The sequence below is a fragment of the Wolffia australiana genome, chromosome 2 (genome assembly GCF_029677425.1).
Source record: "Wolffia australiana isolate 7733 chromosome 2, ASM2967742v1".
Taxonomy (NCBI): Eukaryota; Viridiplantae; Streptophyta; class Magnoliopsida; order Alismatales; family Araceae; genus Wolffia; species Wolffia australiana.
Genome location: NC_135836.1, coordinates 23,566,688 through 23,584,034, shown reverse-complemented (window position 1 = coordinate 23,584,034; position 17,347 = coordinate 23,566,688). Strand labels below are relative to the sequence as shown.

Here is a 17,347-nt window from a genome sequence, read left to right as displayed (position 1 = left end):
TAATTATATTTTAAAAATGCTCTAAATCCTTTGTAAGCATTCCTTTAGAGACAACTATTGCTCATTGATGCCTAGTCATATTCCTTTACTAGTCGAGTATTTATAATTTTTTATTGATCACCTAAAATAACAATGACAATTATCACCCCAATTTTGATTTCATCACCCTCGCTCGTCAATCTCAGTATTTATGGAGTTGTAAATGGATATTTGAGTTTTGCATCTAATAGTGGTTGACCTGCAAGAAAGATGACAGCTAGAGATCAACTCTAATGTTCAAATTTATGTTTTATTGAGTCAGTTCCTCTCTCTGTTCATTCATCTTGTTCATTGCAAAAATGCACAGGTCCTCCATTGAATGAAGGTTTTGGGAAGCATCATTAATCTCATTTGGTCACAAAAAATCATAAAAAAGTGTCATTAGATCTGATCTTTCCTTTAGAGGATTATATTTAGATCAACTACTTTGCCCCAAAACATTAGATTACTCCCCAAGAAATATATCGAATATATATTCAGAATTTGTCAATCTGGGCTCAAACATTCTGTTTTCATATGCCACAGCACACTCCACATCAATATAAAAATGTAAAATTATGATGTAGAAAGCTTCATGTTGTTGGATAATTTAGCAGTGAGGCGGGATTTCGTCCCATGATCAAGGGCTTGTGTTAAGTTTTTTACATTAATTAAGGCAACTTGATTATGAATATTTCCCGAAAAAGCATTCAATGCATGAAGGTTTGAGGAATGTTGAACAAGAAATCAAGTTCATTGTTGAAATTCCGCGCGATCTTCAATTATTCAAAGTAGATAAACACCAAGAAAAGAGAAGATAGAGGAGAGTTACGGAGGAGATCAATACGCGATGATCCTTGCATCAAGATCGGGCCGAGAATTTGCACTCCGTCTGCTCATCTCCTGTTTTTTCGTTCTTCAATTGCATCTGTCTCTAGTCGCTGTACTCCATTACCTCGCCTCGACGTCTCTCTTCCACCTAATTCCCATTGCAGGTTGCACCTTTTTTCTCCCGATTTTCTAGGGATTCTTGCTTCATTTCATGAAATTCGAGCTAAGGAACTTTATAATTTTGTTGATATGGCAGGGGTAACGATGGTGGCGACGCTGGGGTTTGGCAGAGTTTGCCGGGGTCTCTTCGGCACCCCGGCTTATGCTCCAATCACTGTTTTTTTCCATGCGATTTTTCTTTGGGGAGTTTATGCATCTCTAGTTCGAGGAGGTTGATGTCTTTGAGGAATTTATTCAAACTGCCAAGGTTTGTGTAATATTGATATACAGCTTTGTTGATTCTACTTCTTCCTCTATCATGCAGCCATGACATCTCTTCAAGAGGCTGCAATGAATTTGGAGTTCGTACTGCTAATGTTCGGTCTCTACAGGTGAATTATTGTTGTCAAATTGATGGCTTGCGGATGATGATTCCTTTTTTGGACTTTTTTGGGTTATATTTCAAGTAAAAAAATTCAGTTTAGAATTGTGATCTCACTAATTTCATTAGCTGTTGCTATAAAAGACAAGATTCCGCTGATCATACAACTGAATTGTGTTGCCCTAGGGTTTCAATGTTAGTGGACAAAATGTAGCCTCTGTCACTGTGGTCATTTATGCGATCCCGGTGTAAGAAAATCGGTTTCCCTCCGTCGATGATTTTTTATTTATTTATTAGCTATTGTGGAAGTATTGGGAACGCATAGTTTATGGAAAAACATGACTCTTCGGCGACATGCAGATATTTCGAAATGCAATGTTTATCTTGAATTAGAAATTATTTAGATGTAGTCATGGAGACCTTGAAATTTGGTTGTCTTTTGAAGGAAACTACTATTTCTTTGACCGTTTTTAGCTGCTTTTTCCCTAAAATATTATCGTCTTTTATTGTTTTTATTTCGCTTAATAAACTTGGCGACATTTCACTAAACCACAATATCAGGATGCTACCTTCTCATCTTTGCAGAATTATTTTTAGTGATCCCGGAGTAGTCTCAAACGATTTCTCTGATCCTGAATTGATTCCTCTGCGTTCAACACCAGAGTCCAAAGATCCGTCTGAGGTTTGGACCCTTTCGAGTAAAAGAAGAATATCTGATGGTTTATAATTATAAAATCATTCAGTAGTTTTGTGGGCGCTCAACTTTGTTTTGGGATCGTGAATAAAAGTTTTCTTGCTTTTTTCTTCTGCCCCAGCTCAGATCTGTTCAAAAGAAATAAAATGAAAAGCATTTTTTTCATTTATTTATGGTTCCTTTTAGAGTTTAACATCAATTATGATGATGATGATGATGATGATGATAACAAGGATGAGAACTTCTCATCGTCCTCATCATCCTCATGTTCTGATGAATCATCGTCTGAGGTTTGGAATGACGATGATGATGACAAATTCATCCGCCACTGCCAACACAAGTTTGTCATCACCAATGAAGATGTGGAGTGGGCGATGATGTTTTGTCATCTGGTTTCCAAGATTTGACATCATCATATGTCACACAACTCTATATGATGATTTTGTCATCATCATTATTTTCACTCTTCCGAGCCCACCATGGATGACAATGATGAAGTCATCATTGTTCACCAACTTATCCCCTTTTATATAAGTAATCTACAAAGGTTGGAATCTACCCCAGAACTTTCAGAGTAAGATTATAGTCTTGTTCCTTTTTTTGTGAATATCTACCTGGGCGAAGCTTTAAATTGGCCCGAAACATGAGAAAAGGATTCAATCATTGTGAATAGAATTTTCAAAAAAAAAATCATTGTGAATGGAACCCAAATTATCTGCATGATTTTTCTTACCAGTTTGCTTCCATGATATCATCCGCTGCCCATGCTATCATATCTGTTAGAATACAGGGTTAAAATGTAACTCTACCGCCGCCCTGTCTTCTCTCTCTCTCACTCTTCTGATCAGCAAAATAATAATAAGATCATTTGTCGGCCTACTTATCATTTGATTATCTCATTTGGCAGGGTCCTTTGCCACTCACACGTGTAAGATTCTGTAGAAGGTGTAACGCTAATGTTTTAGGGTTTGACCACCACTGTCCCGCATTTGGGAATTGTATTGGTAAGAGTACTGGACAGTCAATCCCGGTTTTCCTTCAATGTTGAAAGTTGACTTTGTGTGATTTCTCAGGCACAAAGAATCATCGACTGTTCATGGCTCTCCTGGTTGGATTCATCGTGACAGAAGCATCATATGTGTTATTCTCAGTGCAATGTATGACCATTACATATTCCTATATTCATGACCTTTATTCTGAATCCTTTGAAAGATCTTTTTAATGAGCTCTCCTGTGATTCTTGCAGAACTTCATAGGATGGAGTTGATGTGTGGATGAAATTCAAGAAAAGGAAGAGAGAGAGATAGATAAATATATAGATGAACGGATGAGTAGATAGACAGATAGATAGAGATAGACATCGAGAGATAAATAGATAGATAGATAGATAGATAGAAGAATCAAAGTCAAATTATATTAAACAACTCACTGACACTAGAGGTTTCGTAACTTTTTTGGGAATGGAAATTTACATGAAAGACCCTATTTCCAAATATTATTTTCCAAGTTACTTTATGGGATGGAAGTTCTCAGTATCTTCATGGGTGCGAAAATATCCAAATTAGATGGATTGGCCTAGTCTTATTGCGGAAAGTTTCCCTTGTGTTTGAAGTTATAGAAGCTGGGCTGTTATTTATTGGCTTCGGAGTTGTATGTTGATTTTTAATATTTGGCGTTAAGAGTTAATTATCTCATTTGATTGGACATTATGTTCACTCTCTAGCTGTCCTTTTTTTCCTCTGCAGTTATTTCCAAATCTGGGGGGGAGACTCTAGCGATGGTGCGTTTCCAAATCCCCCCCCCCCCAACTCAAACCAAATGCGTATAATAAATGATATTTTATACTGTTAATTTTAATCGATGGTCTGTTATATCCAATCGGAATTTTTTAACTTAGCATAATGATTATAATATTTTAATAACCTTATTTAAGGTGGACCTAAAGTACTCGGTGATCTAGCTATTTTCTTTGCTCTGTCAATTTAAATGCGGAGGCATTGACTGGGTTGTGCGATTCTTCCTCCAGATCGATCTGGGGGGGACTCTAGTTATCAGCACCATAATTTTCTCCTTCCTTCAGATCATTTGGCAGGTACTCTTGCTATTCAATATTTTTTTCCAAAAACATACGAGATATATATTACATCTTCATCTACATCCGGAACCGCAGACTTCCATTGACTAATGAAAAAATGTTCAATCTTCATCTTCATCACAAACTGCATACGGAAACATCATCTTAAACTGCGTTTCTTCTCATGAAACTTGTTTCTTCCAGGTGATTTTCCTGATTTGGCACGTCTACTGCATCTGCGTCAACATCAGAACCGATGAATGGGTGAGGAACCAACCCCATCCGCAACCAAACTCACCACATATTCATCTCAATCTGATCCAAATTTTCACACGCCGAATCAAGATCAACTGGAGGAAATACCCAGAATTCCAAGCAGATTCACAATCCGACCCAGGTACCAATCCCGCTCAAGAAAGCAAAATCTCAACTTCAAAATCTCTCCTCACCGCAACCGGCCCCCGCCAGGCGAACCGTCGTTCCGAAACCCGTTCGACAACGGCGTCTTCTCCAACATCAGAGAATTTCTCCAACCTTGCCGGAGCTAAGTACAGAGTCCAATCTCACGGCGGAGCAGAAGGCCACAACTCTATGAAAGCAGTCGTCTTTAGAGGGCAACGGCGGCAGCCTTCTCCACTCACAACGGTCGGCTATGGCGGACTTGAGCTCGCAGTAACATCCACGATAACCTCCATGGTGAGCGTCGTTGAACAAGTATATCATCCCATCCGATCTTAAACACTTAACACTTTCAAACTTCTCTTCTTCTTCTTCTTCTTCTTCGTTGAATATCCACTTCAGGAGCTGACCCGGTAATCTTCCGATCTCTTTGCAGGGGGCGCTGGCGTCCTCAATCAGCCAATCCCTGCTCGCCACGTGGACGTTGATCAGACCGCCGATGGAGGTTGATCTGGGCAAGCGGACGGTGGGGAGGCGAGCCCAGTGGCCGGAGGCTGGGTCGAAGCCGAAGGTCCAGTCATGGCGTGGCTCGACGTTGTTCAGACCGCAGAGGAAGAACCAGGCCGGGGGTGGCTCGCGCGGGCCGAACCCAGGTCGGGTTATGATCGACTTCCATAGCCTGCAGACTGCGCTGGCTCGAACCAGCGATCGAACGGGCAGGAAGGATAGAACAAGCTCGATCAGGTCGCTGCTCAGCCTGCTAAATTGGCTTTCTTCTCCTGTAGCGTGATCCATCCTGCTAAATTGCCAGAGGTAGAAGAAGGTCAGCTTCCCTCTTCTGTTTTCTTTTCTTTTTTTTTTCTTCCTTGATTTCATGGAGTGGTTGCTTGCTGAGCCGTGTTCTTCTAGCTTTGTTTGTGGGCCAGGGCGGATGTTGAGATGAAGATTGACAAGTGGCTGATGACGTCCTCGAGTTTAAAGAAAGATTCTGTCAGTGTCATCGTCAACTGGGTCGCTTGGCTTTGAAGATGATGTTGATGGGTTTGATGGTTTTTTTTTCAAAACCGGAGATGGGCAGCTGTGTGTGATGGCCTGTCATTGTATCGTCAACCACCTGGTAAATCATCTCTTCATCTACTTTAGGTGTGGAGCAGTGCAAGGAAGAGAGAAATTTGGCCTAGTGTTCCAGAGAAATAATGGATTATGACCTCTAATTCAACCGTCCTTTAAAGAAAACTTATATCAATGTCATGGTCAACTAGGCTGCTTGGCTTTGAAGATGACGACCATGATGAGGTTGACGTTTTTTGGGTATAATTTTGGATTGTTAAAGGATGACAGATGAGATGGGATGGGATGGCGTTTTGGTCCGTCATCCTTCACAGAGTCTGCAGTGTCTCTCCGATGGAGTCTCCGGCATAACCCGACCAGATGGATGATTTTTGTAATTCGAGATGAAATCTCCCGCACCCGAGGATGGAATGTAACAGGATGGAAAGATCTGGACCGAAGGTTGATGGCCAAGAGACTGAACGGATGATGCATCGTCATCCGACCCCGAGCCTTAGGGTCAACTATTTGTGATGCCCCGTTATTGTGAACATTGATTGTCTGTGCATGTAAACCTCATCAACATCGTTTTCTGCATCATCGTTGGCGTCGAGGTCAGCAGATGACTACAAGGGAAATAACTTAATTTTGTCCCTAACAGAGGGTTATGTGTAAACTGACCCAGTAAATTAGTAGAAGAGAATATCCAATCTTTAGATGATTGTAGTACTTTTCCTATATATGTAGGGGTAGCATCCCATGATCATGAGCTTTTAGACAACTTTGTAGATCTCATTGGACAACTTTTGTACAAAGGAAACAAAGAGAAGTACAGAAATCGAGGCAAAACATGATTGTGCAAATGAAATAACATTTGCCCTGGGACTCTGCTCCGAAACTGCAATTTTGCCTTCAAATGATATAAGTTGATTGAAGAGTACAAAGCTTATCCCGTCTCATCGTATCTTCTCATCTCGTCCTAAGTCCATGTAGGAGATGGAACATGGCAGGTGAATGCCCCACTAAACCCACTAGGTTTTCTGATATTTTTGGGATCAATTTTACGATAAAAATTGTTTCAAACAAAGCTTATAATAGGTGAAGAGTTTACTTATTTAAAATGAGTTGATATTGCAAGAGACGTCTAGGTTCTGATGAGAAAGTTAAGTGAAATTCATATTAAAATTTGAAATTTCTTCTGACGAGATTATAAATCTTCTCATGAATATACTTGCCACCCACTTCAAGGTTCTTGAAATTATGACAGATTTGACTTAGGTTACTTGTCTTGGAGATTGAACGTCAACTATTAAGTTCATGTGGTATATGCTCGGCAAGGCAATAATTAGATAGTATCATGCAAAAACTTGATTTTGGTTTCATGAGAAATAGGTATTAAATCATGCGACGAAGATTGTGGCCTTGCATTCACAGAAAAAAAAAGTAAGACATTCATATACTTTTGAAGAACAGCCCCACAGTTCGTCCAGGCCGTTGCCTCAACCATGTTGTGTAAAGAGGGTCCGATGCATACAAACCAAAAAATGCTAAGCCAAAATCTTGACAAACTTTTCAAACAATGACTATCAGTAATAAGGGGTTGGCATGAAGAGTTAACAATGATGTCATCTGAAATTTTGGGTACAAGGGGTTCAAGAAGCCATCAGGCTATGCTCTATCATCTCAACAGTTCAAAATATATAATTTATTGTATTTGTTTAACCAGGAATCATTAATACTTTTTTCATATGCATTCACATGTGTTGAATTCTCGCCAAGATTAAATAAGACCTTTAAAACATAAATTGAAACTCCTTGATGATCAAGTCACACTGCAAGGAATCACATATGCTACCGTTACTTACAAGAAAGATTTGTAACATGCCACACTAACCGTGAACGATTTTTGGCTTCTATTTTTCTCTATTTTCTCTCCTTGCCATTCTTTCCTCTTTTCCCATTCGTTGAATTTGAATTTATAGAATTTCATCATTTGAAATGAGCGTTCCTCATTAAAATGGAAATTAGAGGGAATTGTGGTGGGATCCGGAATGTGGCACACACATATCTAACTGCTCCTTAGAAGCCCAGAATTGAAATTCCTCTAATTTGGTTCAATAGCCCAAAGAAACAGCTCCAAAAATCATGTGGGATGCTCTAGCCCCTTCATCCTCATCCAATTTAATTTCTGAAAACATTTCACACATAGGAAATGAAAATAATCATCAGTAATAAAAATTTATTGACATGAAAGTCAAACAAGATTATATAAAAATGGCCAAAATGTGCATAAGGTGATGTTTATGGTGAAATTCAGAAATACTCAAATAATCACTTAATAGCATGATAAATTCAATTTTTTAATGCCTAAATCTATATGAAATGAATGGAACACATATAATGTTATCAAGGAGGTGGCCAAATAGAAACTCAGGTATTTCCCAAATGAGACAATATGTCATTTCATACTTTGTGGGATTTTTCATCATGTAGTATCCTAAAAGTTTTGTGTGTTATCCTCTGGACACATGTACCTGACTAGTACAATTAACTCTTTATTGTCTACCTCATTAATCAATTATAACTGCATATATACTGAATTAATCATGAATTATTTTAGACCAATCGAAAGGTTGAGTCACAAACAAGTGAGGTACCATGTTACAACACACTTTTTGGAAGGAACAGTGAATTTCATCAACTCTTAAATGGAATCCTTTTTATCAGTTACCATTCATGAATAACACTCATCCATGTGTCAGTCCTAGGAAGACATGACATTGTCAACTATCAAATCCTAATTGGCCATCATAGTTAGTATTGATGCATTTGGGAAAAATTTAAAATAATTATTACTTTGGGTACTTCAACTACCTTTGTCAAACATTTCATTGCATCTTCTTCTTTGAGATATCTTCTTTTATATCAAGGACAGATGATCCAATCTTGATCACATAATCATCTCCATGAACTTGTAGCTGCAATTAAGCGTAGGTTGTTTGGGTTTCTGCAATTAGGGACTTAGAGAACATTGTCAAGATATGAATATCCATACACAAGATGTCCTTGGTATCTCAGACCAAAGGACCACTTACCCAACTTTGACTTGAATTGAGCTGATTACCATTTAGATATACAATCATCTTTAGATTTAAAAATATCAGATTAGTGAACTATTTCCCTAAGAAGCATCCACTCTATATCCTTCGTTTCTCCACAGAAATAGCTTTGAGGTCAACCATCTCATCATATGAAAAAGGTTAGATAATGTCAATCCATTCACATATATAGATGTTACTCTAAAACATCTTATGAATAGGAATCTTCGTATAAAGATAAGTAACGGCTGTAATATTATGTCATCATAATTCACTGTCATTTTTATACTCTTAAGGTGCATTATAAACATTCCAAATGATTAATCATAAATTGTATTTTTATTAATATATTAAAATAAGACATGGGTGTGTGATTGGCTGCCAAGCCATATAACTGCATCAGGATCTTCATGTATATAAAGATAAATATTTCTTTACTTTATGGCGAATGGTTTAAGTCATTAAGTTAGAATATGTGCTTCCAGTGACATGAAGGTAAACATCTTAAATGTTATTAATTAAAATTATATCTTAAAGTTACATCATTTGAATTGTAAAGATTCATAGTCAACATTCATTGATCAAATTTGGATATTCTTATCCAGATTAGTTGATAATTTTTTATAAATCTATAAATATAAACAATAAAAATTTTAAAAAATATTTTAAAATTTTTTCATAAAAAATAAGTACATAATCTTATAAATGTACATATTTACATTGAGTTTATGTAACTAAATTGGAGGAGAAATCAAGTTTATTATAGTATTTTATAAATTTACAAAATAACATTTAATTATTTTTAACTTTAAATTTGTATATTTCATAAAAACATGCTGATAATCATGTTGATCTAAGAAGTACAAGAATGTTATTTACCCATGGATAAATTCCATGTATAACCATGTAAAAATATTTAAGATTTTTTTTTAACGGTCATTTAAATGAAATAAGTTTTTGAATAAAGATGATAAAAATGTAATCCAATCACCACTCAAATTACCAAAGACTCTAGTTTCCCAGGTGAATTACAACCTTTCTACCTCCCATTGGTTAGAATGTTGAGAGAGAGAGAGGGAGGGAGGGAGAGAGAGAGAGGGAGGGGGAGAGAGAGAGAGAGAGAGATGTATGCAATCATCATTCAATAGGGTGAGTGATGACATGCCAGAATGATGATGAGAGTGTAAGTCACTCTCCACTAGTTGCCATCCACATATACCTCTAATTATTCTCAACTCTCCTTTCTATACCCTATGGTACAGGATGAACCACGCATGATGATAGGTGTAAGATTGATTTGCCCAATTTGGGCAGTGCATGACGTTAGGTGAGGTTCAGGAGCAGGTCCCCTGTCGTCCTCGGCGGATGCCCATCCTATCAGACTTTATGAAGTGAAAAATTGTTTTCTTTATCCTTCTTGAAATCACAGGGATGCTTCAATATCATCTTTGACTAACCTGGGAGTGAAGAATTTTTCCAAATCAGTACAAATAAAGATAAGGAATAGTATGATAAGGATAAAGAAATTTTGAAAACATGTAAAAAAAATGATAAGGTAACAAGAGGTAAAAGAAGAGAGGAGAGAAGGATATCACAATACGCAAGAAGAAGATATTTAAATAAGGAAAAAAAAATAAAAGAGAGTTATAAATGGAAAATATAGTAGAAAGAAACTTAGAGGGATAGGTGATAAATTCAAAGATTGAGATTGAAATATACTATCAGAAATTGAGAAGGTAATACAATGATATAATCAATCGCTAACAAAGGAAATACAATAAGGGAATTAAGAGTAAAGATTAAGGCCAAGGCAGTTACGAGAAAATGAATGTTCAAAAGGGATTGTGCCAAGTCATCTTTCAATGAAGGTGTTGATACCATATCACATGTGCTCATTGATAAGCCTAAAATTGAATATAATTCATGGACGTATGAAATAAAATTTATAAATTTCCCTTTTTCAAAACATATAAAGCATATGATGAGAAAGGAATAGATCCACAGATCGGAAAATAAGTATAAAATTATGAGTTAAATTTTTATTTCAGGTTTACAACAAAACAGAGAAAAAACAAATATTTATATGTAGTACTTTAAGATTTTTAAAGATTTTTTTTCAAATTTTACAGACACAAAAATAATTCAAAATTGAAATGGAAGATGATTTATTTATAAATTTTGATCAAATATAAGATAGTTACGGATTTTTATTGTAGAATAACCATATTGGATGAAATTCAATGCTCTTTACCATTTTAATTCATTGCAAGCACATGTACAGTTTGCACATGCCTTTGGCTTGATATTGAATGAAAAAAAGTACCCTTCATTATGAAAAGTCTCCCCAGGATTTTTCTGAAAATTCAAGAAGGAAAAAAAGAATCAGAAGCTTAAAATATAAATCCAAGAAGCAAGGGAATTTTCAAAGCCAGAAACTGGCGTGTCCTTCCAAGAAAAATAAAGTTAGAAGAAACGACTTCCGTCTAAATTTGAGAATGGTTGGATCTCAAGATAACAGCATTTGAATTTTCCCAATTTCAACTTTTGGATCTTAGTCTCTCTCCTCCACGTGGGCAAAAATATGAGTTGTCAAGGAATTTCCTCATTTTCTCCGCAAATCATTCATGTGGCACCAGGTGCCCTGAGAAAAAAATAATGACACCCATTCAAAAATGATAAAAATGATGAAGGCTTAGCGCCCATACAGCATTCATGTGAACGCCACAAGGGCACCCTGTTTGGGTTACTTAAATGATAACATGTCATTAGGCACTGTTAAAAAAAAGGAAAAAAAAAATAAGCGCCTTCGTGGCGCGATGTCATCCTTGCAAAGCTCAATATTTATGAAAGATGTGTTGCATCCCTTGCAAAAAAGAGCTGAATATATTAGACTCGTCCAAGTTGGTGAGTGATTGCATAAAATAAGAAAAGATAGACATTATAGCCTGCGACACGTGTCTCATGGATTGAAATTAGAAATATGAGCTGATTATTTGAATCATTGCGGCATGTGAATTGTCATGCCATAATTATTTGTCTTCTAATGAATGGCGGTGCCAATCAGTGGTCCCAAATTGTCCAATGGATAAGGACAATCCGAGCGGCTTTTAACCCCAAAAGATCTATATCAAATGCATTTCTCAAATAAAAAATTGACTCCTAAAATTATTTCCTTGATAAAGTTATCAGAAAAATTAGAAAAATGCAAAATCCATAAAACTTAATCGATTCATCAAAAGATTGCAGATAAATATTTCGAACTTGTAAAATTACTTCTCGTTGGAACTAAAGTCATAAAACTGTATAGTAACAAAAATATCTCAGAATCATAAATTCACTCTAAAACCTATTTGAATCGTTTTATACCATGATAATTTGGAGATGAAGCCATTCTGATGCATAAAATTATGTTAGACAGCATTTGAATTTTCCCAATTTCAACTTTTGGATCTTAGTCTCTCTCCTCCACGTGGGCAAAAATATGAGTTGTCAAGGAATTTCCTCATTTTCTCCGCAAATCATTCATGTGGCACCAGGTGCCCTGAGAAAAAAATAATGACACCCATTCAAAAATGATAAAAATGATGAAGGCTTAGCGCCCATACAGCATTCATGTGAACGCCACAAGGGCACCCTGTTTGGGTTACTTAAATGATAACATGTCATTAGGCACTGTTAAAAAAAAGGAAAAAAAAAATAAGCGCCTTATGGCGCGATGTCATCCTTGCAAAGCTCAATATTTATGAAAGATGTGTTGCATCCCTTGCAAAAAGAGCTGAATATATTAGACTCGCCCAAGTTGGTGAGTGATTGCATAAAATAAGAAAAGATAGACATTATAGCCTGCGACACGTGTCTCATGGATTGAAATTAGAAATATGAGCTGATTATTTGAATCATTGCGGCATGTGAATTGTCATGCCATAATTATTTGTCTTCTAATGAATGGCGGTGCCAATCAGTGGTCCCAAATTGTCCAATGGATAAGGACAATCCGAGCGGCTTTTAACCCCAAAAGATCTATATCAAATGCATTTCTCAAATAAAAAATTGACTCCTAAAATTATTTCCTTGATAAAGTTATCAGAAAAATTAGAAAAATGCAAAATCCATAAAACTTAATCGATTCATCAAAAGATTGCAGATAAATATTTCGAACTTGTAAAATTACTTCTCGTTGGAACTAAAGTCATAAAACTGTATAGTAACAAAAATATCTCAGAATCATAAATTCACTCTAAAACCTATTTGAATCGTTTTATACCATGATAATTTGGAGATGAAGCCATTCTGATGCATAAAATTATGTTAGACAGCATTTGAATTTTCCCAATTTCAACTTTTGGATCTTAGTCTCTCTCCTCCACGTGGGCAAAAATATGAGTTGTCAAGGAATTTCCTCATTTTCTCCGCAAATCATTCATGTGGCACCAGGTGCCCTGAGAAAAAAATAATGACACCCATTCAAAAATGATAAAAATGATGAAGGCTTAGCGCCCATACAGCATTCATGTGAACGCCACAAGGGCACCCTGTTTGGGTTACTTAAATGATAACATGTCATTAGGCACTGTTAAAAAAAAGGAAAAAAAAATAAGCGCCTTCGTGGCGCGATGTCATCCTTGCAAAGCTCAATATTTATGAAAGATGTGTTGCATCCCTTGCAAAAAAGAGCTGAATATATTAGACTCGTCCAAGTTGGTGAGTGATTGCATAAAATAAGAAAAGATAGACATTATAGCCTGCGACACGTGTCTCATGGATTGAAATTAGAAATATGAGCTGATTATTTGAATCATTGCGGCATGTGAATTGTCATGCCATAATTATTTGTCTTCTAATGAATGGCGGTGCCAATCAGTGGTCCCAAATTGTCCAATGGATAAGGACAATCCGAGCGGCTTTTAACCCCAAAAGATCTATATCAAATGCATTTCTCAAATAAAAAATTGACTCCTAAAATTATTTCCTTGATAAAGTTATCAGAAAAATTAGAAAAATGCAAAATCCATAAAACTTAATCGATTCATCAAAAGATTGCAGATAAATATTTCGAACTTGTAAAATTACTTCTCGTTGGAACTAAAGTCATAAAACTGTATAGTAACAAAAATATCTCAGAATCATAAATTCACTCTAAAACCTATTTGAATCGTTTTATACCATGATAATTTGGAGATGAAGCCATTCTGATGCATAAAATTATGTTAGACAGCATTTGAATTTTCCCAATTTCAACTTTTGGATCTTAGTCTCTCTCTCTTCTTGAGATGACACACCAAGAGGGAGCTGCATAGCCAAGAGGCAAGGCCATATAAACCTCTTTACAAGATCACCATGTATAAAGGCATTCTTGATGTTTAACTGTAGAAGAGGCCAATCATGATGAGCCATAAGGGCAATAAGAAGACGAACAATGTTCATCTTAGCAACGGGGAAAAATGTCTCTTGATAATCAATACCAAACTGTTGTGTATAGGCTTTAGCCATAAGACAAGCCTTATACTGTTTGAGAGTGGTCGAACTGGTACTTGACGGTATAGACCCACCGACAGCCAACCAAGTGCTTGCCCGAAGGCAAAGGAACAAGATCCAAAGTTAGGTTTTTTTCCAAGGTAGTGAATTCCTCTTCCATTGCATAACGCCACTCAGGGGAAGCCAAGGCAATCGCCACCATCTTCGGAATTGCAATCGAATCAAGACAGGTGAGAAGGGCTTGATAAGACGGGGAGAGGCGATAGAAGGAAACATAATTGGCCAAAGGGTAAAGGGGAGTGGAGGTACAGGACCGAGGGGCTTTCCAAAGAGCAATGAGGAGATCATCACAGACAAGGGAAGGGTTCGGAGAAATAGGAGTTGGAGAAGGTGGAGGGGCCAGTGAAAGGGCATCTCAGGAGGGAGAAGAGGGTGGTGCACCATAGAGGGGTGCAGGGGACGGGGCAGGGGCAGTCAAGGGACGATGCCAATGACGATAGTGCGTGGTCCCATCAATTTTTTTGCGGAGGAGCAGAGGTGGGAAGAGCCAATGGAGGAGTAGCTGATGGGGGAGACCAGGAGGGAGGTGTAAGTGGAATAAGAAAATCAAGGGACTCATCGCATGAAGAGGAAGGGGAAGAAGAGGATGACGATCTAGGAAGGTAGAATGGAGTAGACTCATCAAATGTAACATCTTTGCTCTCGAGGAGGCGATGAGTAGAAGGGGGATAGCATTTATATCCTTTTTGATGAGAAGAGTGACCCACAAAGACACAACGGAGCGCCTTAGCATCAAGTTTATCCTAAGAAAAATGATGGTTAGCGATATAGCAGGTGCATCCAAAGATACGTGGAATAAGGTTAGTTTTCAAGAAAATTGTTGGATACACCCGATGTAGGACATCAAGAGTGAAGAGATGAGAAAGAATGTGAGAGGGAAGGCGATTGATGAGGTGGACAGAAGTTAGAGAAGCTTCACCCCATAAATATTTGGGCATATTCATGTGTAGAAGGATAGAGCGAGTGGTATCAAAGATATGATGAAATTTGCATTTTGCAAGTCCATTTTGTTGAGGCGTGTAAGGACATGATGTTTCATGGACGCTACCATGAGAGGTGAAGAAAATGAAAATTGTGGAGTTAACATTATCAGAGTGGAAGCATTTGAGAGACGTACCAAATTGATTATGGATGAGGGCATGGAACAAAATGATAGTTCCAGATATATCTGATTTATTTTTGAGGAGATAACCCCATGTAAAGAGGGTGGAATCATCCACAAAGATCAATAAACAGCAGGGGCCAAAAGTACTAGAGATGGGGGCTGGCCCCCAAAGATCATTGTGCATGAGGGAGAAAGGAGAAGATGAACGCGAAGAGGGGTCATAAGGAGGATATGTTGCCCGAGTATGTTTAGCTAACCGACATGGTTCACAAAAAAACCCGTCCATAAGACGTCCATGAAACAAGCAAGAAAACATTAGTTTCAAAGTAGAGAAGGAAGGATGTCTCAAGCGACAATGAAGAAGCCGAAGAGGTTCTTGGCCTGTAGTGGAGAGAGCCACACCAACAATAGGGACTGAAGGAGAAATAGGTGGAGAGTGGTGAAGGATGTAGAGGCCACTGCGTTCCTCAGCAAGTGTAGTCGTCTGCCCCGACATCTTATCACGATAGAAACAAGTATTACGGCTGAAAAATAAGTCTTCGCCTAGATCTTGAACAAGGTGACAAACTAAAACAAGGCAAAGGGTAAGGTAGGGGACATGTAGAACATGTTTGAGGGTAAGATTGGAAGAGAGTTGGACACCCCTAACATCAGGCACATGTGGGAGTTGACCAGATGCAGTACGAATTTTATGAGAGCTAGGAGAGGGGGTGTAGGTGAGAAAACACTTTGAGACGGGAGTCATGTGAATGGTGGCACCTGTGTCAACGATCCATTACATATGAGAAGAGGAAGAGGAAAAATGCGTACCTTGATGAACCAATGAAGTAGAGTCAACCAATTTAGACTGAAGGAGCTGTGAGAGTTAGTCAATTTCATCGCGCCTGAGTTGATCTCCCATTGAAGACGTGTCTGCAGTAATCAGTTGAGGTGCCCGAAGAAGCGGTGTAGAAGAAGCCGTGGATGGTCATGTGAAGGCAGAGGTATTGATCGGAGGCATCGAAGTGGTCACCATGTGACTTTGGTGAGCATTCTTTTTATGTAACTTGTAGCATGTATCCTTATTATGACCTCTTTTCTTGCAATAATTGTAGAAAAGAGAAGAATCTCCATAAGGCCGCTGGCCTGCACTCGTTGACTTTTGGGATGTGAGAATCATGCGAGGTTGCAGCACCAAAGGAGGGGGCGTATGAGGCTGCCCACCCCAAGTAGGCGTAGGTCACGAGTCCCCTAGCGGCTCAACATCCATCGTCGAGATAGGTTCGGAGTGAAATATGTCCATGCATGTCTCCTCCATCTGAACAGCAAGAAGGGCCTCCTTCAAGGTAGGAATATTTTCCCAACGAATAAGCTGGCTGCGTAGAGACTCGTACTTGGGGTTCAACCCCATGAGAAATTTGAAGACCCGGAGTTGGAGAGCATACCCACGATCAACCGAGTTGGGATTAGGAGGCATGTAGTGGTCCAACTCAGCCCGAAGATATGTCAATTCAAGGCTATAAGCTTGAACAAATCTTGGGCCCTAGACTAAATTAGTGGAGCGAGTCACGAGTTCATAAATAATGACCAGGTTGTTTCGCTTAGATTGAGATTCTTGAGCAGCATCCCATATCTCCTTGACTTAGTCTAGAGATAAGAATTCTGCAGCACATGATGGACTGATACTATCGAGAAGCCACTGATGAACCACACCCTCAACATCAAGCCAATGATCATAGTGAGAGGTAGTGGGGAGCGGCGTCTCTTCCAGAAGATGCTTCATAAGTTTTCCCTTTCAAAGTAATTCGAACATACTAACGCCATTGAAGAAGATTCAACCTAGTCAATCGAAATTCAAAAGGTATACGGTGTAACGAATAATGCCACAAACTCAATATGGATGAATGAGGAGACAGCCCTAACGGCAAAGAGGCAACGAAGGTAGTAGAATTATTAGACGCCATATTATCGATTGAGATCCGGCAAGATTAATATGACCGAGGAGATACTCTGACTTGGATAA

The 17,347-nt window shown here is 38.1% G+C and overlaps 1 protein-coding gene across 9 annotated transcripts; it reads left to right on the top strand.

The window, feature by feature from the left end:
• Positions 1-657: 657 nt before the first annotated feature.
• On the top strand, positions 658-6,207 carry LOC144700157 (palmitoyltransferase AKR1-like). Of its 9 annotated transcripts, none has more exons than XM_078571578.1 (12): positions 690-1,013; positions 1,106-1,240; positions 1,334-1,400; positions 1,952-2,072; positions 2,992-3,088; positions 3,158-3,241; positions 3,830-3,864; positions 4,111-4,176; positions 4,363-4,422; positions 4,504-4,872; positions 4,994-5,380; positions 5,467-6,207. In XM_078571578.1, exons 1-11 carry the CDS (start codon positions 869-871, stop codon positions 5,345-5,347), a joined length of 1,533 nt encoding a protein of 510 aa, XP_078427704.1. In that variant the 5' UTR covers positions 690-868; the 3' UTR covers positions 5,348-5,380; positions 5,467-6,207. The 9 variants fall into 9 exon arrangements, with proteins under 9 accessions (XP_078427706.1, XP_078427704.1, XP_078427705.1 ...); XM_078571582.1 differs by having other exon boundaries at positions 693-1,013; positions 1,976-2,072; XM_078571580.1 differs by lacking the exons at positions 4,994-5,380; positions 5,467-6,207 and having other exon boundaries at positions 658-1,013; positions 4,504-4,555; positions 4,627-4,848.
• The last annotated feature ends 11,140 nt before the right edge of the window (positions 6,208-17,347 follow it).

Bases quoted from the DNA above. Each gene is read 5' to 3' on its own strand.
- LOC144700157 (XM_078571574.1), top strand. From the start codon at position 869: ATGATCCTTGCATCAAGATCGGGCCGAGAATTTGCACTCCGTCTGCTC. The intron at 3,865-4,110 runs GTGCGTTTCCAA...TTCTTCCTCCAG, and splicing joins GGGGGGAGACTCTAGCGATG to ATCGATCTGGGGGGGACTCT. The intron at 4,177-4,362 runs GTACTCTTGCTA...TGTTTCTTCCAG, and splicing joins TCCTTCAGATCATTTGGCAG to GTGATTTTCCTGATTTGGCA.